The sequence below is a fragment of the Colobus angolensis genome, unplaced genomic scaffold, assembly GCF_000951035.1.
Source record: "Colobus angolensis palliatus isolate OR3802 unplaced genomic scaffold, Cang.pa_1.0 Scaffold256, whole genome shotgun sequence".
Lineage (NCBI taxonomy): Eukaryota > Metazoa > Chordata > Mammalia > Primates > Cercopithecidae > Colobus > Colobus angolensis.
In genome coordinates, this window is record NW_012115777.1 from 3,868,831 (window position 1) to 3,894,451 (window position 25,621).

The 25,621-nt window shown below is 38.5% G+C and overlaps 1 protein-coding gene across 1 annotated transcript in view; it reads left to right on the plus strand.

Annotated features, from left to right (window-relative positions):
* Nucleotides 1-25,621, plus strand: part of ITPR2 (inositol 1,4,5-trisphosphate receptor, type 2) — a 494,095-nt gene that overhangs the window by 164,568 nt on the left and 303,906 nt on the right. The window contains exons 19-22 of the mRNA XM_011946983.1: nt 417-668; nt 1,184-1,328; nt 2,607-2,757; nt 24,022-24,215. Of these exons, the coding sequence (XP_011802373.1) occupies nt 417-668; nt 1,184-1,328; nt 2,607-2,757; nt 24,022-24,215 (742 nt within the window). The remainder of the gene's footprint in view (nt 1-416; nt 669-1,183; nt 1,329-2,606; nt 2,758-24,021; nt 24,216-25,621) is intronic.

Below are 25,621 nucleotides of genomic sequence, written 5' to 3' on the forward strand. Positions count from 1 at the left end.
GGTTTGGGAACTGAGAGGGGCGAAACCTGGAGTGCAGACACTAGAGCCTGAAGCTGAGTGAGGCTGGGGAAGGTGGAGAGAGATGGTTTCATGTGAGCTGTTGCCCGTAGCCTTCAGCCTGAGGGCAGTGTTTGTAATCCTAGGAAACCCAGACTGGAGTGCCTAGTGACACTCTCCAGCAGACACATTTTGCTGAAACAAGTAAGAGGTATTGTAACTGAAGGGACATAGAGACAGTTTCATATATGTCTTGTCATTTGATCTTAATGGTTAACATACTACAATCAAGAGTTTGACTCCAATATCATGAATGCTTGGAAATACAGGTGTCTTAAACATAGATACTGATTGGTACTATGATGTTTAAAGATTTCTTCGAGATAAGACAATAATGTAATATGTTTATCATTTTTAAGGTACCAGCTAAACCTCTTTGCAAGGATGTGCTTGGATCGCCAGTATCTGGCCATAAACCAGATTTCTACACAGCTCTCTGTAGACCTGATCCTGCGGTGTGTGTCGGATGAGAGCCTGCCGTTCGACCTCCGAGCGTCCTTCTGTCGCCTCATGCTCCACATGCACGTTGACCGGGATCCCCAGGAGTCTGTGGTGCCTGTTCGCTATGCCAGGCTCTGGACAGAAATCCCCACAAAGATCACAATTCATGAGTATGTTTGGAAAAAGGTCTTGAGGCTTTGGGGTCCAGCAGATGAGCTCCACATCAAATGGCTACAGTTTTGAAATGTAACATGTGGAAAGGCATTTGTGTGTCCTGTCGCAGGTTGTTAATCTTCTAAATGCAAATAAGATACTCGTTTTTGAGGGTGAAATAACTCTCAGTGGTAATAAAGGCATTTTCTAGAAAACAATAAACAATGTTGCTATAATTAGCAAGAATTTTAAGTACTTCATATTGTGGTAGACTGCTACGACTGCTTTACACGTAGCTCATTTCACAACAGCCGTAACTGCTTTACATGTAGCTCATTTCACAACAGCCATAACTGCTTTACACATAGCTCATTTCACAAGAGCCCCACTTTACAGATGAGGACCCAGGCCCTAGGAAGGCTAACTAATTTATCCAAGATTATGCAGCCAGGAAACTAAAGTACATATGTTTTACTATTTTTAAATGATTGCAATCAGTTTAACTTGCGTTATCTTCTTTCTGTATTTCCAGATATGATTCTATAACAGACTCTTCCCGAAATGATATGAAGAGGAAATTTGCCCTGACAATGGAATTTGTTGAAGAATATTTGAAAGAAGTCGTAAACCAGCCCTTTCCTTTTGGGGATAAAGAAAAAAATAAACTGACATTTGAGGTACTTTTTCCCTCTAATATTTAGGATGTTTTGGTAACTGGGTAATTTAGTTCATGAAGATATTATTTTCTCTGCCATTTTTAAAAGATAGATTTGGTGCTTTAATGTCCAGTAGAAAACATTTTATTTGTAATTGTCTATTAATTACTGTTTCCCTTGATTTTTTTTGTTTCATTTGTGTAAGACTTTTTGCATGTAATAAGCACAGGCAGTTCTGCATATTTTGTGGAATGTTTGGATACTTTTTTTTGTCTCTATGGAGATGATGTTTTTATTCTCATTGAACTGAATTGAAATATCTTCAGTTTGGGGATGTAGTGACAAAACTAGAGAAAGGATGCTATTACTTGATACCTGGTGTATTAGCTACCTACTGGTGTATAACAAATTACTCCAAAACTTTGCAGCCTGAAGCAACAAACATTATCATAGCTTCTGTGGGTCAGGAAGCCAGGAGTAGCTTAGCTGGGTGGTTCTGGCTCAGGGTCTGTGATGGGGTAGCCAGCAAGCTGTTGACTGGGATTGCAGCCATCTGGGGCTGGACAGTCTGTTTCTAAGGTCACTGCAGGGGTTGTTGGTGGCCACACCTCCTTGCTGGCTGTTGGCACCTCAGCTTCCTGCCATGTGGGCCTTTCTGTAGGCTGCCTGGGTGTCCTCATGACATGGCACCTGGCTTCCTCAGAGCAAGCCATCTGAGAGAGAGAGAGAGAGTCCAAGATGGAAGTTGCAGTCTTCTGTAATCTAACCTTGGAAGTGACGTGTCATCACTTCTGTTGGTCACTTGGACCACCTCTGATACAGTGCGGTAGGGGGAGACTGTGCACTGGGGGCCACATGTTGGAGGTAGACTCTCGCACTTGGAATGTCCTCTGCAATCCACAAGGCCACAAAGCAGCATAGGGAACATAGATTTCTGGGCAAATTTCTTGGATAATAGCCATTTATTAAAGTAATTAATTGGTGCAACCATTTATTAAGTGGCATCCTGCTGACTTAAATTACTTAAATGTTTAATTAGGATGTAAATAATTCTAGTATAAATTTTGTTAAGTACCTTAAAGCACTCTGAATCTTACTTGGATTTAGTTCTAGACTTGAATAAATCAAAGTTCAAGTGGTTGCTTTTGCAAGTATTTTAATTCCTAGGTGTTAAAGAATTAGGAAGTTTAGAAATAGCTGTGCTAATTTAGATAATAAAAAGCCAATGTTTATTTCAATTCCCAATTTTTTTTCCACTCTTTCACTCTCCCCCTCCCCGCTTTTTTTTTTTTTATTAAGGTGGTCCACTTGGCTCGGAATCTTATATACTTTGGATTTTATAGTTTCAGTGAGTTATTAAGGCTAACAAGAACACTTCTGGCTATTTTAGACATTGTACAGGCCCCCATGTCGTCATACTTTGAAAGATTAAGCAAATTTCAAGATGGAGGTAAGAATTTTGAGAAATGTGATAATATCATTGTTATTACTTGGAAGTAAGATAAAAAACAAAAGTACAGAGAAGGTGTTGCTACTGTGTACCTGCTAATATATGTGTGCATATGAACACAATTCCTATGACAGTGCTGAGTGATAATAAGGTGGATTTACAAACATGCATCTCTGTTTATAATGCTAAAGCTTTGAAAGATGAATTCATAAGGTCAGATTCCATCTTTAGCAACTAACATTATAGCCAAACCACTTGTGAAAATATTATGTGTTAAAAAATGAAAACATCTTGATATTTGTGGTCATCTGGTTCAAGCAATTATCCTGCCTCAGCCTCCTTTATTTTTACAAATACAGATTAAATTATAAGGTGTCAAAGAGAGAATAGATTTGAAGGCTATGCTCCACAGCAGAGCTTAGACAGATGCAAGAAAGACCAGGCACGGTGGCCCACCCCTGTAATCCCAGCACTTTGTGAGGCCAAGATGGGCAGATCATGAGGTCAGGAGATCGAGACCATCCTGGCCAACATGATGAAAATCCGTCTCTACTAAAAATGCAAAAATTAGCTGGGCATGGTGGCGTGTGCCTGTAATCCCAGCTCCTTAGGAGGCTGAGGTAGGAGAATTGAGGTAGGGAGTCAGACGTTGCAGTGAGCCAAGATCGTGCCACTGCACTCCTGCCTGACGACAGAATGAGACTCCATCTCAAAAAAAAAGAAAAAAAAGAAAGATTCAAGGAAAGGGCTGGCGAAGTATCATGCCAGAGAAGGAGCGAATGCCACGCCAGTGTGGGAACCTGTGGAGTGAAGTGGATAAGAGAATGGGCTTTCAAGTTAGAGTGCCTCTATTCAAATCCTGCCTTGACCATTTATAAGGTACTTATCTTCTCTATGATTTTTCTTTTCTCATCTGAGATATGAAGATGATAATAACAATATCCTTCTCACAGTTTCCTTGCAAAAATTAAGGGAATGTATACAATATATTCAATGGGCTTTCAACAGTGACTGTCTCATAAGTCAATACAAAGTTTTTATGACGATTGTCTTGGGTTGGATACCCTAAAAACACCCTGAGATAGAGGCTTGTTTGCAGAAGGTATATGGGGGAGTGCACTTGGATATATACTTGTTAGGAAGTGAGGAAGGTAGGACTGGGCAGGCAGAGAAGCTCATCTGCAATGCAGTTATGACTGAGACCTCAGGTCATCCTGTAGGGAGCTCTGGAGCTGGGATGCTCTTTGGAATTGTCACAAATTAAGGCAAAGGGGCCACACTTGGTGTCTTTGCATCAGCCAGCTATTACTACTTGGCTTCGTCCCGGAGGGGGCTGTGTAACATTGGGTAAGAGTCTGTCCTAGCGAGAGGTACAGCTGTAAATAGCAACAAGGATGCCCAGCAGCTGGGGCAGTAAGAGCCTCAGCCCTGAAAAGGGGACACGGGGGGAGCACAGTAGTATCCACTACAACATCCACTACGGGATTAAAAGGGCAAAAACCAGAAACCTAATTTCAGACATAAAGAAGAAATATCCAGCTAAGAATGATAAATGAGCAGCTTACAGTAACCTAAAGTAATTAATTGCTGCTGCTCAAATCTCAATTCCTTTTTTAGCTATCAAAAAACTGTACAAATCATTAAGAAGCCAACTGAACCACATAAATCCCTCACCTTCAGCATAACTAGAAGCGAGGGGACAATGCAAATGCTAGTTACTGTAAGTAGAAAAATAAACATTCATTTTTAGTACAGCTGCCTGGTGAGCTCCCATTGCAAGCTTTGAGGATGGCGAGCGGTTTTCGGAGAAACTGGAAGAGAAAAGGGATCATGTGCAAAGGGAATGAAATGAAATTGTATGAAAATCACCCTCAGAAGGAGAAAGTCTATCTAGGTGTGAAAATATAGAAAAAGTATGCAGGTAGATAAGAGCACCAACTAAACAGGAAGGGACTTGAAATAGCACAGGGAGCAGTTGTGGAAAAGCAGTGCTTCTAGGGATGAACAAGTTTGCAGGTAAGGGAAGGGCACCCCTTCGAGCTTTTTGGTGAAGGAAAAAGAGGCAAGATAGGGAGATCTAGAATACCACAAGACAATAGAAACCTGAAACATCGATGGGCATATCGCTCCACCGACCTCCACCAAAAGCCGTATTTTAAAGAAACTGCACTTCATGACTCTGACAGGAGGGGGCGCCCTTGAACCAGAGATCCTGTAAACCCGCTCTTTGTTAATCCTGTCTGCTGAATGTGTCAATGTCATCAGTCTCACTATGTGAAACCGCTGTTGAAGACCAAAACAAAATGGAAAAATCTAAACACCTCAGTGGATGGAAATTCCTCCCTGAAAAGCAACTGTGAAGCAGAAGAATATTGTAACATGATACTCTAAATGGAATTAAGTAGCTTCAAGCACAGTGAACTATGGAAAACACTTTGATTCATAAATTTAAAAACTAAGATCAGAAGTGGACCAAAACCCAAGAAGAAATGAAATGAAAATTGATTGAACTTAGGAAAGAAATAGAATAAAATGGTTGGCTTTATTTATTCATTTATTTTTACCAACACAGATTAAATTATAAAGTGTCAAAGAGAGAATAAATGTGAAGGAAAATCAAATAAGTGACATTGAAGAAAGGCAGGAGAACAATGAAGAGAATGACAATGATCCAAAGAAACAAGTGATGAGGGTGAGAGGGAAAGAGGCTGAAATGGGAGAAAGGCAAAGAAGAGTCACCATATAAATAATTGGAGTCCCTGAAGAAGAAAAACAAGAAAATGGAACAGAATTGAGTATTTAAAATTGCAATCCAAGAGAACCTTTTGGAAATAAAAGACAACCTGAATCTACATGGTATAATTATCCAGAATGGTAATCTCTAAGAGCATAATAAAATTATTATATGTAGTATACATGCAGAGAGAGAATAATAAGGGTTTGAGGGAGGAACCATGAGAGCAAATGGAGAAAAAAGGGAAGCATATATGAATATTCTTTACTAGTAAAGTAAATTGAATATTTTGTAAAAATAAATCTATGAACAACATATGAATGAGAGCAAAGCAAAGACCAAGAACCGTAGTTGTTAATCAAAGAGCAGGGGCATGCAGGGATCTATATTAATTCTGCTGCCTGAATCTCACTAGTGAGACTCCTTTTACCACTCCCAGAGGGACATAACACTTGAAATGTCTGTATTAAAGCTTCTTGTTATGCCTTTACAGTCTTCCGTCTAAACCAAATTATTCTCAGAAAGCTAGAAGTTGATCCTGACTTTTGATCTCAGTGCTTACAGTCTGCCTTCAGTGTTTCACTATGAAGAGTGTTTTATTAAAGACTTATTTTTTTTAGAGCAGTTTTAGGTTCATGGCAAAATTAAGAGGAAGATACAGAGATTTTTTTATTTATCACCTGCCCCCAACATGCATAGCCTCCCCATATCAACATCCTCCACCAGAGGGGTACATTTGTTACAATTGATAAACCAACATTGACATCATTATGTCAAGTTCGTCCTTGACATTGGGGTTCACTGTTGGTGCTGCACATTCTATGTATTTGGACAAATATATAATGACACGTATCTAACATTATAGTATCATACAGCATCTTTTTACTGCCCTAAAAATTCTCTGTGCTCCGCATATTCAACCCTTCTCCTACCTCCTCACTGCCCCCTGGCAACTGCTGATCTTTTTCTCTCTCCATAGTTTTGCCTAAGGAAAGTATTTTTTTCTTGGAAAAGTTGTTACCTTGTTTGCGTTCTCCACCATCCTGTTTATATCTGCCCTCAAAGACACATAAATTTAATTTTTATAATTCTTGTATTTTTAGTGAATTTCATTGACTTCTAGATACCTTAATTATTTCTTTCAGCAATCTGATAATAGTTTATGATTTTATTTAACAAGAATCTATTGAAGAATTACAATATGCCAGACACAGTCACTGGTAGTAAGTAATGAACAAGATAAACAAAGTTGTTAGTCACAGGGAAGACAATTAATAAATAAATAGGCAAAATTTCTCCTTTCTCCTATTGGGAGAAACAGCCAGATTATCTATCTATCTATCGATCTATCTGTCTATCTATCTATCTATCTATCTATCTTGTAACATCTGATAGTGCTGTGAAGAAAAGTAAAGTAGGTCAATGATATGGAGACTGATGGAGTGAAGGAGGGTAGAATTTTCTTTTAAGTTTGATGGGCAATCTCTGGAGGGATTTGAGAAGGGACTGATGTGATCTGATCATGTTGGCTGCTGAATGGAGAAGAGAGAATATCTATGTGGGCAAAAATGTCGAAGTCTGAGAAACTGTTTCAGATTAAAGGAGATTAAAGAGACATGACAACTAAAATTCAATATGCAATTCAGCACTGGCTCCTGAATTAGGAGAAATATTATCTATAGAAGATATTATTGGCACAAGTGATAAAATTTGAAAATGAATTATAGGAATATGGATTGCAGGTTATATTTGAATATTGATTATGTCAGTTAGATTTCCTGACTTTTGTAATTGCACTGTGCTTAGCTAAGCTAATATACTTGTTTTTAGCGAATACATGCTGAAGAATTGAAAGTTGAAAGGTCATGATGTCTGCAACCAACTTTCAAATAGAGCAGGAAAGATGTGTGTATGTGTGTGTGTGTGTGTGTGTGTATGTGTGTGGGTGTGTGGAGACAGAGAGATGCAAATGTGGCAGCATTTGTGAATCTAATCAATCTGGGCAGAGTCTATGTGGGAGTTCTTTGTACTATTCTTGCAACTCTTCCTGTAAATTTGAAAGTTTTCTAAAACAAAAAAGTTAAGAACTTAAGTAATTAACTTGGTAGGAAAAGGATTTATGGTATGCAAGGTGACAATTCAAACCTCAAGAATGATCTTACAACTCTACTAGGAGATGTGTTATTAATATTATAGCTGGGTTCTCTATTAGGCTATAAATTCCTAACAAAAGTTCTGTTAGATTGTATAAATTCTTAACAGAAGAAGCAAGAAGAAATACTTTTCTGGAATCTCCAAATATGGAGATAGGATTGTCAAGCATGGGAAAAATTCCTGTGGTGCAGGGTGAGACAAAGGTCGATGCCAGAGAGGAAATCCTAGATTGTGGAAAGTACCTAGAGGAAAAAAAGGAACTATTATTTTAAAGATCAACTGCTAGGAGTCATAGCAGTGTTACCACATTACAATACTCTGTATCATCATCTTGGCTCTTCGATATCTAAATGCTTTGGATTGTATTTTCCTCTTCTTTTTTTTCAAATGGACTCCTCTCATACTATAAATATTTTTCTCTTTTAATGAAACTTTATCTTCAATAGGAAGTCATTTGCAAAGTACAATTAAAAAAAAAAGAAAGTGATTTTATAAACATTGTTGCTAGATAGACCAGTTCCTTTAAGTAAATGATACAGTTGTGTATGCTCATATCATGTCTGGAAAATTTTATGCACTGAAACTACATCTTTTTTTATCCCTCTTAGTTCCCACTTACTAACTTTTCTCCAGCACAGTTAGGGTTGGACATGCAGAAAAGTGTGTTTGGCAGGTCAGACGCAGGGGAGCGGAAGAGGAGGCATATCTAGAAGGAAAAGGCTTTACAGTTCCTGGAGTTCCATTTTGTGCCGGCCTCAGTGGCGCCAGGCTTAAATGGGATGGGCACGCACAGCATCCATTTGTTTTTTCTGGGAATTCCTGTAGCTTTAGATGCCAGTGATGAGTGTTTGAGGTTGTAGAGATGGCTGGCTTGGAAAGTGGCAATTACAGAAGTTTTCTTCTTCTGCATCCTCGGTAACACAGCAGCCCACTTTGGTGTCACTGTACATTGTCCTCATCCTAGATCTGGTTGGGGGTCTGTGTCTAGCTTCCAGGCGGTGGCTGCTCACAATGGCTTATAGTTGGCACACTCGGCAGAAATTGCTAGGTTCAGAAGCAGCTTTTCATCTTCGTACCTAAGGGTGGTCTGTTCAGAAAATGATTGAGGCTTGTTCATATGGAGACACAGGGAGCTGGCACTGGCCTTCACTGGCAATCACTGTAGTGAAATAGAAGATTCAGAACTTCAGAACTATCAATCCAATACCTTTCATTGGCTATACATTTACTTAAGAAATTTTGTTTTCAAACAAATGTACCTGCTCCCAGGAGGCCATGTTGTTGAGTAAATTTGCTTTGCCTAATACTTATGATTTGCTCTCAGTGATTTTAAATGCACAGGCACCATTCAGTGTAATTGATCTTTTGAGTAGAAGGATTATGGCAAGCTGTGTTCTTCTTTGTCGCTTATAGAAGTTAAAAGCAAATGCACATACAAGCTGATGAACTGGATATTTTCCATATTCTTTGCAAACATTTCACTTTTAAAAGTATACATCTTTTTATACTTGCCGAAGGATGTACAATCCAAAGCTTTCTATTTCTACTAATAATTAAGAACCCTTTTTCTTTTATGACAGCATGGGTATATTTTGTTCTACTGGAGAGTCACTTAAATAGTTGAGGGCAAATGTGAATCCCACTTACGCGTCTTCTGTGGAACAGCATGATATGTGTATAACTCTGATCATTCGAGTATCATCTCCACGTGAATGTGTGTGTGGTTACAAATAGAGAAGTTGACACGGTCTGGAAATGGTTGGGGTCTGGTTTGTTATTTATTTATCCTGTTAATATCCTTCTACCAATCTGTATTTGCTGTTTGAATGGGACTGGGATTCAACTTTGAATCTCCACCATGGAACAATAAAGTCTACATCGTTCAGTGAACTTTGGCCATAATTAGTGTGTCTAGGACACTACTACAATTTCTTTTCAGTATTGCCTTCCTTCCCATCCTTGAACTCACTATAATTTGAAAAGGCAGTAGATCATAGAAAATTACCAAAAGACCAACCAAGAGCTAAATAGTTTCTTCACAGCTTCTCTCATTTTGCTTTTCCACAACAATTTCAAATTCTTGGGAGTTTCCATAGCTAAGCACTGAAATGTGGGCCTGTTCCCAGTCAGTAACCAGATAATCCCTTTTATTGGTATATATGTTCTAATGTAGAAAATGGGGAGTCACTAAAAACAAAATTAAAGGAGAATTCCATTTACTTGTAGGATTTCTTTTTCTTTGAGGTTTTAGGGTCAAAAATGAAATGCCTTTGGCCTTAGGGAATAAGATACAGGCAACCTCAACAGCCTGGAATTATCCTCCTTCCCTAAAATAGTTCTGCTGTCCCGAGTGACTTACAGCCCTGTGGACCCAACCCAGGGTAGGGCGGAGACAGGAGGCAGGGTGGTGAGATGCGCTTTGAATATATCTATGTCCAGGAGTACCCCTTGCCCTAGGAGATTTGGGGAACAAAGTAAGACGATGTCAACTTTCCATCTCCTGGCAAAGAACCACTTACCTCTTCAATTTAAGTTTTTGTTTGTTTGTTTACCTTTATAGGGACTGCACATTATCTACCTTGAAATGCTTTTTGTGGCAGCATGGTTACTGTTAAAAAGGAGAAGGGACATTGAGATGAGAGGGGTAGGGCAGAAACATTTTAAAATATTGCTTTATGGATGAGAAAGGAAGAAAATACTTGCAGACAAAAAAAATCTGCCAGGAAATAATTTCTTCTTTTATAAAACTACAAGGTTAGTCTACATATGATCTTTGCAATCTCTTTTAGTTCAAAACTGATTCTTTGAAGATTAGTATGTAATCTTCCTTCATTCATTGAATGGCATTCTTTTTTTATGTGTGTTGTAAAACAACCTTTTTAGCAAGTATCTGTGAAGCTTATCTTCTGATTAATAGCTATGATTATTCTTTGTAAGACACCAGCTTGAATTTCTTGAAACTGGAAGCCCTAGTTCACTGAATATACTCAGAATATCTTATAAAGAAAAAAAAAAAAAAAAGGAAAGAAAGAAAGAAAGGGAGAAAAAAAAAGACTTAACTGAGTGTGTGGTGAGACTATGAGGAAGTGTGTATGTGGAGATGGGGGATCAGAAAGAACAGAAAAGGGTTTAGTATAAGGATCAAAACCAAAGAACATATGCCTAAGATACAAGCTAGTGTCCTATTAAAGACTTTTCTCAGTGTTCATCTCTTGAATTTTTCACCGGACTGAACTCTTTTCAGGTCTCTGCAAAGGAGTTAAATTTGCAGTAGAGTTCACAGTGCTAAGAAGTGTTAGCAAAGTTTACATGCAAAGGGAAGGCACACCAATTACCGTTCATCACTTGAAAAACTCCGATGTCTGGACTTAGCTCTTCCCAGCACCATGCTGCCTCTGGGCATTCAAGCTTGTTCTTCTTGAGATGGCCTGATTCTGTCTCTCCTCCCTCTGTCCATGCTCTGCTTTCAGTGAGGTCCCTTTGCTTCTGAAAGAACTGTCTTATCTCCATTATGTACCATGTTCACCACACTCACCCATCTTACATATGCGATTCCCTTCTCCCTACCCCTTCTTGCCTTCCAAATCATACACTTAAATCAAGGGAAGCTTTGCCATCCAAATCATACACTTAAATCAAGAAAAGGCAGGAACATGGGTATAATCCCATCCACAGTGGTAGGTTTCCTTCTTGTCCCTTTGTGTCTGTATGTATTGTATCAGATGAGCATGTTCTTCTCATAACATCTTGAAATTCTTGCACTGATTTTTAAATAACAGCAGCAATGACCACAATTCTTGGCAACTCTAGAATTACAAATTGCCAGTTGTGTACCTCAGGAAGCAGATTCTGGGACAGGATTAGCATGAAGAAGACTAATTAGGGAGAGCTCTTAGGATCAACACCAGCAGAATGGGAGGGAAAGCAGGATTGGGAAAGGGAGAAGTTGGCTTGTGATGCAATTTAGTGGAGGCTTCTGGGAGGTTGAAGTTGGGACGTCCTTCAGGGCTGTCTCTATTAGGGTGAGGGGGCTGAGCCTTTTTGTCCCCATGGGCTGCTCTGGAATGGGTGAGTGACCTTGCCGGAAGTACCTGTCTTCAGACTAGTTGTCTTACTCTTCCTGGGCTACTGTAACAAAAATAGCATAGACTGGGTGGCTTGTAAACAACAGGCAATTATTTCTCACAGTTCAGGAGGCTGGGAAGTGCAAGATCATGGTTGATATGGTTTGGCTGTGTCCTCACCCAAATCTCATCCTGAATTGTAGCTCCCATAATTCCCACGTGTTATGGGAGGGGCCCAGTGGGAGGGAATTGAATCATGGGGGCAGGTTCTTCCCCTGCTATTCTTGTGATAGTAAGTCTCATGGTTTTATAAAGGGGAGTTCCCTTGCACATTCTCTTTGCCTGCTGCCGTGTAAGATGTGACTTTGCCCCTCATTTGCTTTCAGCCATGATTGTGAGGCCTCCCCAGCCATGTGGCACTGTGAGTCAATTAAACCTCTTTGCTTTATAAATTACCAAGTATCGGGTGTGTCTTTATTAGCAGTGTGAGGACAGGCTAATACGATGGTGCCAACAGATTCAGTGTCTGGTGAGAGCCTGCTTCCTGGTTGATAGATGGTGCTTTCTATTGCTTTCTATTGCCTGGGCCCCACAGCTCACCAGGGCATCCTTTGAAATTCAGGTGGAAGCAGCAACTCCTCCCCACTCAACTCCCCCACAGCTTTGCTGGATGCAGTGCATGCTGTAATGGGGCCCACTGGAGCCATCCCTGGAGCAGCCCAGGAGCCCAGTCCCAGGGCATGGGGAAGTGAAGCCCATGATGTGAGGTGGCAACCCCTCCTTTGAAATCTTTTTGGCCCGTAGCTCCTTATATTCTGTTGCTGTGATGGGAGGGGCATCCCTGGTGATCTCCTAAATCTGCTGGGGTCATTCTTCCATTGTTTTGGACAGTAGGTCCTGACTTCTCTTTAGGTGGCTAACTCATCTCCCCATTGTCATGATAGATAGCATCTGGCTTCCCTTGAGATGCCTGATCCATAGTAAACTCTTTATTAAATGGTCACTTGGCCACACTTCCAAACAGACTTTCTCATTTTTTTCAATATGGATAAGCTGAGGATTTTCCAGAAATTCAAGTTCCGTTTCCTTTTTAATTAGCAATTCCATCTTTAAGCCATTTCTCTTTTCTCGTATTTTACTGTAAGCAGTCAAGAGGAACCAGACGTTCTGTCAACACTTTGCTTACAAATTTTTCACCCAAATATTCAATTTCATCTCTGACAAGTTCTACCTTCCATAAATCAGTAGGGCGTGAATACAATTCAGCCAAGTTTATTGCTACTTTATTCAATGATGGCCTCTTCTGGAGTTTCCAATAAGATGTTCCTCATTTCCATCTGAGACCTCCTCCACATGACCTTTACCATCCATATTTCTACCAGTGTTCTGTTTGTGACCTTCTATGAAGTCTTTAAGAATACTCTTAGAGAATTCGAAGAGTATTAGAGCTACAGGCTTTCTCTGTAGCTCTCTTCCTCTCCTCTGAGACTTCACAGAATCATCCTTAATGATCTGTTTATTGCAATTTTGGCTTTTTCTAGGATGCACCTCAAAACTCTTCCAGCCTCTACCCACTACCCAGTTTCAAAGCACTTCTACATCTTAGATGTTTGTTATAGCAGTATCCCACTTCTTGGTAAGACAGTTTTCTGTCTTAGACTATTTGGACTGCTATAACAACAACAACAACAAAAATACCATAAACTAGGTAGCTTCTAAACAACAGACATTTATTTCTCATAGTTCTGGAGGCTGGGAAGTCCAGGATTATGGTGCCTGCTGCAGATCTGGTGTCCAGTGGGGGTCTGCTTTTTGGATCAAAGATGGCACCTTCTTACTGTGTCCTGACTTGGGGCAAGGGGCAAGGGGAATCTCTCTTGGGCATCTTTTAAAAGAGCCCTAATCCCATTCATGAAGACTCCTCCTCCATGACCTAATCATCTCCCAAAGGTTCTACTTCTAACACCATCACCTTGGGAGAGAGTATCTGAATGTATGAATATTGGGGGGACACAAACACAGGGGCGGGCAGTTAAGGGCTGTCTTCTGAGTAGCACTCCAGCAGCTTGGGGAGTAGTCCTTCACTTCTGAAAGGGAATCTGGGCAGGACCATCACAGCCTCCACCACAGTTATCTTCCTAGAAAATGCCCTGATTGGAAACATTTTGGGTCAAGACTAAGATCTTATCTTGGTCCATTTTGCACAGCAGGCCTTTTGTGGACCTGTTTTTCAGATGTTGAGGAACATTTCAGTGCCTTTGTCATGTTCTGAGTCTGGTTCTCTTATCAGCTTGGTGCTCTGCTGGGTGCACCTCTAAGTCCTTTCTGGATTAATGAGTAACATCTTTTGCAGAATGCCTGAGACTGGGTAATGTATAAGGAACAGAAATTTATTGCTCACAGTTCTGGAGGCTGGGAAGCCAAGGGTTGAGGCGACCAGCATCTGGAAAAATCTTACTGTGTCGTCTCTTAGTGGGAGGGCAAAGAGAAAGCAAGAGTGTGAGAGAGCAAGATGGCACTGAACTTATTCTTTTACAAAAAACCTACTCCTGGGATAATGCCATTAATCCATTAATAAGGGTGGTGCTCTCATGGCCTAAACACCCCTTAAAGGGGTCCCACCTCCCAACCTCACGACACTGGGGATCCAGTTTCCAACACATGACCTTTGGGGGACACATTCAAGCCATAGCAGATGTCATAGGAAATAGAGATTATGGAGAAAAATAAAAATAAATTAAAACATTTAAACATGTAACAAAATTTTAGACATGAAAACAATGGCTAGAAGCTTCCTATTTCCAGGTGTCCCAGAGTCACTGGCATCGGAAACCTGCTCTAGGCAGCAAGCCTTTTGCGGGATGCTGTTCCTCTGAAGCTGAGAAAGATTTCTGTGCCGTTCTAATGTTCTGTACTGTTTGTTCTAATGTCCCGAGTCTGGTTCTGTCACCAGCTTTGTGCTATGCTGGCTGTGCCTCTAAGTCCTTTCTGGCTTAATGTGTAATGTCTTTTACTTTTCTGTTTGTTTGCTTGTTTTTTTTTATCCTTCTTAGCTTTTATATGTTTTAGAAAAAGTATCTGTATAACTATCGGACTTTCTTTTAGTTATCAATGGTGTCTAAAAGGACTGTCCTCATTCCACCTCCCAGCTTCTCTCTGTGTCAAGAGGGTGTCAAACGTGTGGTCTACACTAGATCATGTTCCTTTTAAAAATCAAATGCACATAGTAAAATAGGGGGAGTATAACTATGTAATGGATGCCAGGCTACACATCAGGCAAGGGATTACTGTGTAAATGTATCTATTATTTATATAGAATACCTAGCATACCTCTAGGTCTTTTGCATATTTTTATTGTTAATCCTTATCACAGTCCAGTGTGTTGGATATTATGGTCCTGATTGTGTCCAGGAAATAAGCTTTTAGACAGGTTGTATACTTTGCCTAAGATCATACAGCTTGTATGTAGCTTGCTGGAAATTTTGAATTCAGGTTTCTTTTCTTTTTCTTTTTCTCTCTTCTTTAAAAAAAACCTACGGCTTTACGGTTGATGTTCTTTCTATAATTATTGTATTGCTTTCTTTATACACAGATGACTTCCTCACGTACAGACTCTTTTCTGCTTTTTCCAAGTTTCCCAAGAAAGTTCAGCACAACAGAGTACATATCTATGAAAGAGTTTTGGTTTGGCTGGAAGTTATTTTTCAGGTCATATTAAAGAAGATTTTTTTTTTTTAAACAAAGAATCACTCCTTTGTCAATGGTTGTTTGGCTTGTCTCAGAAAAGTTTCAATCTCAAGTCTTAAAAGTTTTACCAGCTAACAATCTTTTGAAGCTAGATATTCCTCTTCCTTTCCTGAAATAAATTTCTGATTGTTCTCTCTGACTCTGTGTTTTGGCTCTTTCTCCACATTCCAACGTAAGGATCTTTCTAAATCACATACTCTACTTCTTTATTTAGCTCTCATCATCTCCAGAGAATAATAACTCAGCTCTTTAAATTGGTGCCCAAGAGTCTTCATAATCTGAGTGAGACATCGCTAGCTCTGTCTCCTGCTGTTTCCCCAGTAATACTAAACAATTATATCTCCTTAGACACCTTTCTGCGAGCTACTCATATGAGTATCTCATATATACTTTCATATCTCACTATCGTTAGGATGAATGTGTGTGACATGCCTTATGAAGCATTTATGCATTTGAAGCACAAAAATATTTAGAGACCCTAATATTCAAATATATACTTGTACCTTTCTTTCCTTAATTTTATGATTATTTGTCATAAGCTTGTCTTTTCCAATAGACTTACAGAAGACTCTATGGCTGTTAGAGTTACTACACAGATTATTCAATAACAGAGATTCAGATTTATTAACTGAGAGTATCATACTGGGGGGAAAACTATCAAAATAGATTCCATTTCTGGTGCTATGGGAGACTTGTACCATGCCTAATGTATTACTCTATACCTAATTGGTTTTCAAAAATATTTATTGAGTGAAACGAATTTAATATATGTAAATTACCTGCTTTATACAAATGTGTTTGAATCAAAACAGTATTACTAGATTGTAACATCTAAGCATGTGATTTTTTAATTAAATGTAATTTTTTTTGAAGTTCTGGGATGTACTGGTTTGTTACATAGGTAAACATGTGCCATGGTGGTTTCCTGATTGTTTTTCTACTCACATTAGCTAAGTGAGTTAATAGGGCAGGATCAATCCCTAAACATGACCTTACAAATAATGAGAATGACTGAAGAGGGTCATGTTGTTCTAAGGTCTCAACTCCAGTTATTTTTCTGTAGTTACAAATATTGCTTGAGCCTTAGCATCTGGTGTCTTTAAGGATTAATACAATTGCATAGGCTTCCCAGTTCTCATAATCTCTGGTGCTTATTGTTGGAACCCAACACAAATTTATAGAATGCTGGCATAGAAAGGAACCATATAAATTATCTATACAATATATGAGCTTCATATCTTCATGCAGCACCCATTACAAATGGTCACGTAGGATCTCCTTGAACACCTGGAGTGACCAAGATTTTACTTCTACAAAGAGTAGGCCTTTCTTATTTTTCATAGCTCTAATTATTAGGCCTCTTTTGTTTGGTTATCCTATATGTACAGTTCCCTCTCACTTCCAGAAAGTAGCCCTACCTCTGTTGCTTGTTGAACTGCACAGAAATCCAACATCCCTTCCACATGTCAGGTTTTTCTGTACTTGAAAATGGCTAGCACATCACCTGTATTCCCCCACGTTTCCGTGTAGTCCTGTGCAATTCCTTTAGCAGTTCCTGTTATGACTCAATCTAATTTATCACTGATTCGACTGGCACAGAGGCAAAGACGGCTATGTTTGCCTTCATTCTGAACCTTTTTATAATGTAGCCTAGGTGAAAATGAGTGTTTTGTTAGCAATGACATAGTATTGATTCCTACTAAACTTGAACTCAACTACAATTCTAATTTGTTTTCTTTTATGTCACATTTTCCACATCATGTACTTCAGTTGGTTTTATTTGGCCCTAAGCATATAGCACCTTTTATATTTTGAATTTACCGTGTTGGATTTAACCTGTTGCTTTCAACCTGTTTATGTAGTTTTGGAATTTAATAGAGTCATTCACTATATTAGCCATCCTCTCTTGTTTGATGTAATCTTTGCCTTTGAGAAACATGCTATCTCTGACTTTACCCAAGTCAGTGACAAAAATACTGATCTAGTCAAGGCAAGAACAAAGCAGCAAAGAACTAAAGGCCCTTCTGTGCTTTAACATTGATCAGTTACCCAGTATTCTTTGGCATAATCACTTAACCAGAATCATACCTATGAAGCTTTACATTAGCCAATACATGCGTCTGTGGTGTCAGAAATCAAGAGCATGGTTGCCTTTGATGGTGGGGCTGGGGAGAAATTTTGGGGGAAGTGACTGTGAAAGGGCAGAAAAGAACTTTCTAGGGTGATGGAAATTTTCAGTAACTGGTTTGCGTGTGGTTCATATGGTATATACCTTTATGAGAACTACTCAAACCTTTCATTTATGATCTGTGGATTTCACTGTAAGTAAATTACATCTCACTTATAAAAACAGCATGCACATTCATTTATTACTGCCATTACCAACTATTAATCACTGAAGATCAGTTCTGCAAATTGAAATATTGAGATTTGGAATATTAAGATGACTTTGTCAATATTTGACAGTGGTGAAATCCAAAATAAGATGCAGAACACAGCCATTATTTTATGTGAATTGCTTTTTCAGTTCATCCTTTGAATAACATTTCTTTAGTGTGTGGGATGTAAAACAGTTTTCTTCTAAGTAGTCTACTTGATATTCAATAAAAGAGGGATAATAACATTACTACACTTTGGTTACATGCTTTTGGCTAGTTTTTGTTTTGTTCTATTTCTAAGCCCTTGGAAACTTGGAATCTGTAAGCAGTCTATTAATACACTGTATTCAGTGGTTTATTTAGAATGAAGAAAATTGGGTATCATATTATCTGCTTCTTCCATTAAGTGTTCTTTATTAAACACTCTTCTGAGGGACATCTACATTTAGTGTCAATATTGTGTTTCAGTCGTGCTGTATTATAAGACATTATGAACTATAATTATATGATGGAACCACATATTCATTAGTAAGGTGGTAACCAGTATAATGGAACATAATTAAATGGAGAAGAGTTGTTTTTCAGAGGTGTAGTGAAAGCATGCAGATGTCCTCTACTTTTCATTTTTAAAGTAATACCTTACAATTACATGGTACTTTTTATTGTTCATGGCTTTTTTTGCACATATTATATAATTTTATTCTTACAAGAAGGCCCAAACTATTTTATAGGATTAAGATTTTGAACATAGGATGATGACATGATTTGACAAAGATCACACTTCTGTAATCTAAATCTTTCACTTCATTCAAAACCTCATTAAAAATTGCGTATCCTCTGTGAAACTGTCCTTCACTGCCCTCACTCTTAAGATAATTTCCCAGTTTAAAAAAATTCCTAAGCAATTTCGTATGCTGTCCATACTGTACTATTACCATCATATCTGTCTTGTACATATTCTTCATTTTTTTATGGACACATTTGATGTTTTCCTGACCATATTGTAAATTCTTCTGCTTTTCTTATGTCTTCCCACCTGAGATGTCCCTGCCAGATGAACGTTAGGTACTTTATGAATACTTTCTGAACAAGGGCTGCCCCTAAAATTAAATTGTATAATATAAGAAAAATACCACTAGTAGTATGTGGCACATCATATGTAATAAAAGCTGGTTGGGTAAAATCACTTGAGAATAATGTGAGCAAATTTATTATATGGTTAACAAATTCTGCATTTTCAGAACACAGTTTTAATTGGAATCTTTTCTTTCTGTAATTGCATTAGGGCTTTCTGAGTTCTAGTATAAAATTTTTAGAATTTTGTAAAGTCTGTTAGTGAACCAACGTGGTGTGGGAAAACATGATTCATGTTGAGATCAGTTGACCTGTACTTGAGACTCTGCCACTTCCTGGCTATGTAAACTGGGATTTGCCTCCCAACCCACACCGTGCTATGAGGCTCCAGTGAGGTGAAGGGTGTATGTGGCCTGTGGTTATCACAATATGGTAAGCCCTTGATAAAGACAGCTTTCATTATTTTCCCTTATCTCATTGGTATCTATTTTATTAATTTCTTCCTTTTAATACATTTTTAAGTGATATGAAATTATGTATGCTTTTTGAAAAAAGAAGTATAAAGGAAAGTAAGCAAAAACTCAACTTGATGAAAGATGAAGTACCTTTAATTTAATGAGATCCAACTTTTTATATAAACTTTATTAAAATAAGTCATTCTCATTTTCAATAGTTCATTTTATTATCCAATCTTTGTTATTCATGTGTTAATTTGACAAACATTTATTAAATGAGAGTTGGGCATCAGACACTATTCCAGATGTTGGAAAAAGGTAGACTCCCTGTCTTCATGGAACTTGTGTTCTTTTATGTCGTTGGAGAGGAGGACTACAGTAAACACCCAGACAAATATATGATATGATGTGAGAGAGTGTTAATGCCCTGACCGAAATTTAAAGGGGGTGCATGGATTAAGAGTGATGGAAGCTCTTCAGAGAGGGTGGCCAGAAGAGGTCTACCTAAGGAGGTGACATTGCACCACAAATCAGGAGTGAGGGAGCAAGTTGTGTGACCATCTGGACACAAGAACGCAAGGCAAAGGTATAGCAAGTTCCCTGTAGGTTCGGCACATGGAATAAAAGCCATGCATGTATGTCCTATATAGAACTATCTAGCTATCCAGCTTTCCAAAATACTGTGATCTTACTTGGAATTGGGAGGACTGGTTAGATAAAATTGCTTTCTCTGGCTGTTTAATCTTGATCTTCCCCTTAACCTGGGTTGCTACCACTTTACCTACTGCTCTGTGGTTAGTAGCTTAATTAAGGCTTTGATCTTATGCTAATGTTTTTGTTTTCTTTGCATACAGAAAAGTCTTTTTATAACCCAGACCCTCAACCACTGGGAGGAAGCACTGCTCCAGAAAATGTTTGAAATAGAAAACTGCTCTAGTTCTAGAAAGTAAAGACATTTTCCAGCAAGGGCAGGTTTAAAAGGAGCTGCTAAGCTGGGATGGGAAATAGGAAGACTTCCAGAGTCATGTCTTTATGGTGGAACATCATTCGGTTTCAGATGAGTTATTATAACAGCTGATGGATTTCTTCAAATCCAACTATAAAAATATATTTCAGGGAAAATAATGGTTTTTGGATTATCCATTTTTGGCCTCTATTATCATAGAACATTGAGCTGATTTTAGTAGTCACAGAACAATTAAATGGCTGTGAACAATTATTCACAAAACTCTGAATCAAATGTGTCTGTTATCTCTTATAAATGATGAGAATGTTTCAGAAATGTCTGATATCTAAACAACAAGAAAATTCAAATTACCATTTTCTTATATGTTCATAAGAGAAAAGCATTTCTAATAAAAAGAGAGAATAAATATAACTTTAAATAAAGTAAATACCAACAGACTTAAGTAAATTTCAATCAATATTCTGTTACATCTCTTACACCTGCTATAAATTCATGTAACTGCTAGTGCTTGTTGAAACCAATAGTGTGATCACCACAATAAAATTATTTCTGAATAGGGCAAAATTAAATTATGCTCAGCACAGCTGTCGTGTTAGGTTGGTTAATTCCTTATTGCTTTTCACTTTCCTGAAATGGGCGATAGAAACTTGGCTAACTGGAACAACCAAAGAACAAAGCAACGTATTCCCCAAGCATTCCCAGTTACCACTCTCAGTATGCATTTGCTATACCTGTCTTTTAGATTTTTTTCTTGAGGGAATTAAGGTTAGTAAAAATATTTATGTAATCATATAATGAAAGAACCTGAAAAGTTGACCAGTCATTCTTTCTAAGCAGTCCCTTCCTTTTTTTATTTTTATTTTTATTTTTATTGAGATGAAGTCTTGCTCTGTCGCCTGGGCTGGAGTGCGGTGGTGCAATCTCAGCTCACTGGAACCTCTGCCTCCCAACTTCAAGCAATCCTCCTGCCTCAGCCTCCTGAGTAACTGAAATTACCGGCGCTCACCACCATGCCCGGCTAATTTTTGTATTCTTAACAGAGACAGGGTTTTACCATGTTGGTCAGGCTGGTCTCTGTCTCCTGGCCTCAAGTGATCCACCTGTTTTGGCCTCCCAAAGTGCTGGGATTACAGGCACGAGCCACCGTGCCCAGTGTTTCCTTCCTTCTTACTTTGTACTAAGCAAAGATGACTTCCATATTTTCAAATTATCTCAATACACTTTGTACACAAATGCCAATTCTGGCTGCTGGGTTTATGTAAAAGACAGAAAAGCTGAATTTGTAAGCATTAGGTTGTTCAGAGAATTTCTATTATAGTAGGCTTTTTCATTGGATACTTTCTAGTTAATATTAACTAATTATGGTTGAGAAGTAGTACAATTTCTTGTTTCCAATGTTGAGGATTAATCACCTCTGATTTATCTCAGCAGTTTAGAATTAGAAGTTTTTCTATGGAGGAATGGATACTAGAAGCTTTGCATGGCTGTGATTTATGTAGTGTCTGACTTTCATGTTTTTCAAGCTGTAATAGTTCACAATCTTAGCACTTCTCATCATCACCAAGCAAATCCAGAAAATACAGCATTTTTAATTTGAGGCCTCTGAGCTGGCTGTACACGGAAATGTCAAGTGAGGTTTGTGGCGACCACGTGCCACAGGCATCTGAGAATGTGGTATGACTGAGTGAACCCTCCCATTTCATTGACGACATGTGTTACAAATTACTATGGATCTGGCCTCTGGATTTTAATTCCTTGGTGACAGGATCTGTATCTGGGGGAAAGAATTGTCTGGGCTAACTTTCTGTGTAGTAATCGTTTGGATTAAATGATTATTTTCCATTCAAATCGAAATAAGATGCAGACACTGTGGGTGCCAAGGATTTGTGTGTGAATCAGGGGTAAGAATAACAAAGGAGCCTGTTCTGTATTAGTGGTGAGAAAGCATCTCTTGGAGGCAAACACGTATACATACTCGAATCAAGTCTCGGATAAAGGTAGTGGTTGAACATCGATGGCTCAAAACCATTGCCAACAACCAGATGTGCCTCCCTGCAGTCCATGTAACGAGCAGGGGGAGGGATGTGGAAATACTCAATTGCTGTGATTGTTTAAGAACCACAGACAATGAAGCATTCTGCCTCAAGGCTATTCTGATAGAAAAGAGGGACTGGCTCAAATCCTGTTGCCTCAATTTTGTCCTAACTTGGAAGTTACCCTTATATATACATTTTATCGTGTTTTTTGGCTTATGCAACTAGCAGTGTAATAAAAGTTCTCAGACCTTCAAAATGAAAACTTCTGCCTGGAATATGCCACTTTAGGAAAAATTTAACTTCTTTGTGCACTCTAAGATGTATTATTGAAGCATTACCCTCTTACACTTAAATTGATTCCATATATAGATAAGATAATGAATTTTCAAAGGCATTTTACCTTTCAGCAATGTACAGATAATAGTCGTTACCAGTGGCTTAATGGTAATTGTGGTCTGGACCATTCAGATTCTCTTGTCATCTTTTATATATTTTCTTTTTATTTGTTTGCCTTTCGATCCTGTAGGTATTAGCATGGTTTACATTCTTCTCTTAGAGCTGACAGTTTTTTTTTTTTAATAAAAATCTCATCCCATCTTATTTCCATTTCCCCTTCTCTTGGTTTACGCCCTGAGACACTGAGGGAAAGGAAAATTCTTAGCCAGATTCTTAGGCCTTAGCTTAAGGCAGAGCTCCATGAACACCCACGAACTAAAGACCACTATTCGGAAAGGAATGGAGACAACCATTCTTTTGCGTCCTTATTGCTTGTTGTAGGAACTTAGAAGTGAGAAGCAGCAGTCAGGCTGGAGAACATAAATTGTCATAGTGTCAAGGAGGATCCTTGGATACAGCTATTTGTGGTCAGTGTAAGGAACGTGTGCATGATACGAATGATGACATTTTATCAGCAAATAAGTAAAGGAGAAGCCAAATTCAGGAAGAGATGGAAAGAGCATGATTCCTCATTGAAAATGATCATGTTTGTCACTAGCTTGTTTCCATAATCACCTCAAACATTATTGCTTTCTGTGGATTTTGAGTAATGGTTTTCTATTCAAATTGGATGAAGGAATGGGAAGTGTGTTGGCTAATGCGTATGTCTTCCCCAGATGAGACTGTTTTTTCTTAAAGGTAACAATCCTCCTCACAAGCTCTTTTTATAAGTGTTATGAAAGGAAAGCTAAAAAATCATTGGTTTGAGGATTGGATTATGATGCTAGAATTCAACATCTAAGTGTTTTTATGCAATCTTTGTATCTCCACTTGCAACTAACTTTATCTTGGCAATTAGTAATCTTCTTTTGCATTATTTTAAAAGCAAGGGCCTATTGGTATGACAGTTAGTAGGACATACTGTATTACAGAAGAACCTGATTTGGGTGCTAGAGCAACCAGCTCACCTTTGGTACATGATTTGAAAGCATTTTCTGAGAAAGGAAAACTTCCATTTTGAAAAGTTGTCATTTTGAAACATGTCTGCAGTATCTTAATTTTATCTGTAAAGAAGGAGCCCAAACGATGCTGATGCTATTCTGTCTTGTCCTGAATCCTTTTCCTGGCTGCTTTTCAGTGTGTTTGTGACGAACTGAATTTTGTAGTTACATGTTCTCCAGGGGTTGTGTGTGTTGACTTACGGCATTTTCTCATGTCAGGAAACAATGTGATGAGAACCATTCATGGGGTGGGAGAGATGATGACCCAGATGGTACTCAGTAGAGGCTCCATCTTCCCCATGAGCGTGCCAGATGTGCCACCCAGCATCCACCCGAGCAAGCAAGGCAGCCCCGCTGAGCATGAGGATGTGACTGTGATGGACACCAAGCTGAAGATCATTGAGATTTTGCAGGTGTGTTGCCTAACAGAAGCTAGGTGACAAAGATGTGATTTTGCTTATTGGTTAAACTTCTTACCCTTTTTGTTCCAAATTAAATATTCTGAAATGCAATCGATATAATTTTATTTTTTTACAGTTAATGAAAAACCTGGTAAGAAATATCACAGACACTATTTAACATATGATTCACATTTGTCCCTTCCCATTAAATATACTAATGATAATATCTAACAATTGTGGGGTGCTTTGAGGTTGATAAACTGCTTTCATGTGTATTAAAAAAAAATTAGTATTGACCCTGATTGAACTTTACCTTCATTTGAGAAGGATTTCAGAGCAAGCAAAGTTATTGATTCATTTCCAGCTCTTTTCCTATTTGTAATTGAATTGAACATATGATTCTGTATATCCAGATTTATTGTTTTAGCAAGAAACACAAATAAAATTTTATTTCTTATTAACGAAAATTGTTAATCATTGGTTTTGGTATTTTATATGTGACAATCTCTCTCTGTTTTTGTTTCTGAAGGACAAGGAATAACTAGAAAAAATTAACCTAGTGTAATGCCTAATTTTAAGAATTTAAAGGAGGTAGATTATTATTCCATGCCCATTGGTTTAGTGAATAGACTCCCCATTACTATAGCTATGAATTCTTAGCAGTTTTTAAGTTTGAAAATTACTTTTATGATACCTTAATTATAGCATTTATTCCAGATTTGGAGAATGGCGTTTGATGTTTCCAAGTACCTGTTAGGAATCTGGGTACAGTTTACTGTGTCTTTCATCATAATTTAATATAGACTGAGCTACCAGAAGTGGGTTAGTAGTCCTGGAAGGGTCTGTACGTTGTTCATTTAAAGTAATTAGATTTTTAATCATAAAAGGTTTCACAGTTCCTCTAGGAATTCCAAAGGCTGAATCCTGAGAAATATTGGCAGACCTCCCAATGCTGTATTCATGACCCTGAAAAATCGTTTAAAGTTTTCCTGTTCTTAAACTGAGAAAGGTAGCGATCACCTGACCCGTGGACCTACTGAGCCCCAGCTTACCGTCACCCGACTCATGGGACAAACTCTAAAATATGTGACCTCATTTTAGCCCACATTTACAGAAAAGAAGCATTAGAAAAACAATCTCCAGCAGCTAAAAAATGATGAGATGGAGCTTCTACGGCTCGGCAGTCTGAGGCTGATTCATTTCTGCAGCATCTCCTTGAACCGCTGTTCACACTGATTTTCTGTCCCTGTGTCTGGGCTGGCTTCACCATGCCAGTATGCCTGAATAGTGTTTCTGAATGTGTCTTTCTTGGAATGGCTCTTCGAGAATTTCTATGTAGCCCCACTCCTTGGTGCTACAAGGACTTCAAGGTCCTGTGCCTTGTGCCACCTCCTCTCTTCCCCTGGGTCTTCTTTTTT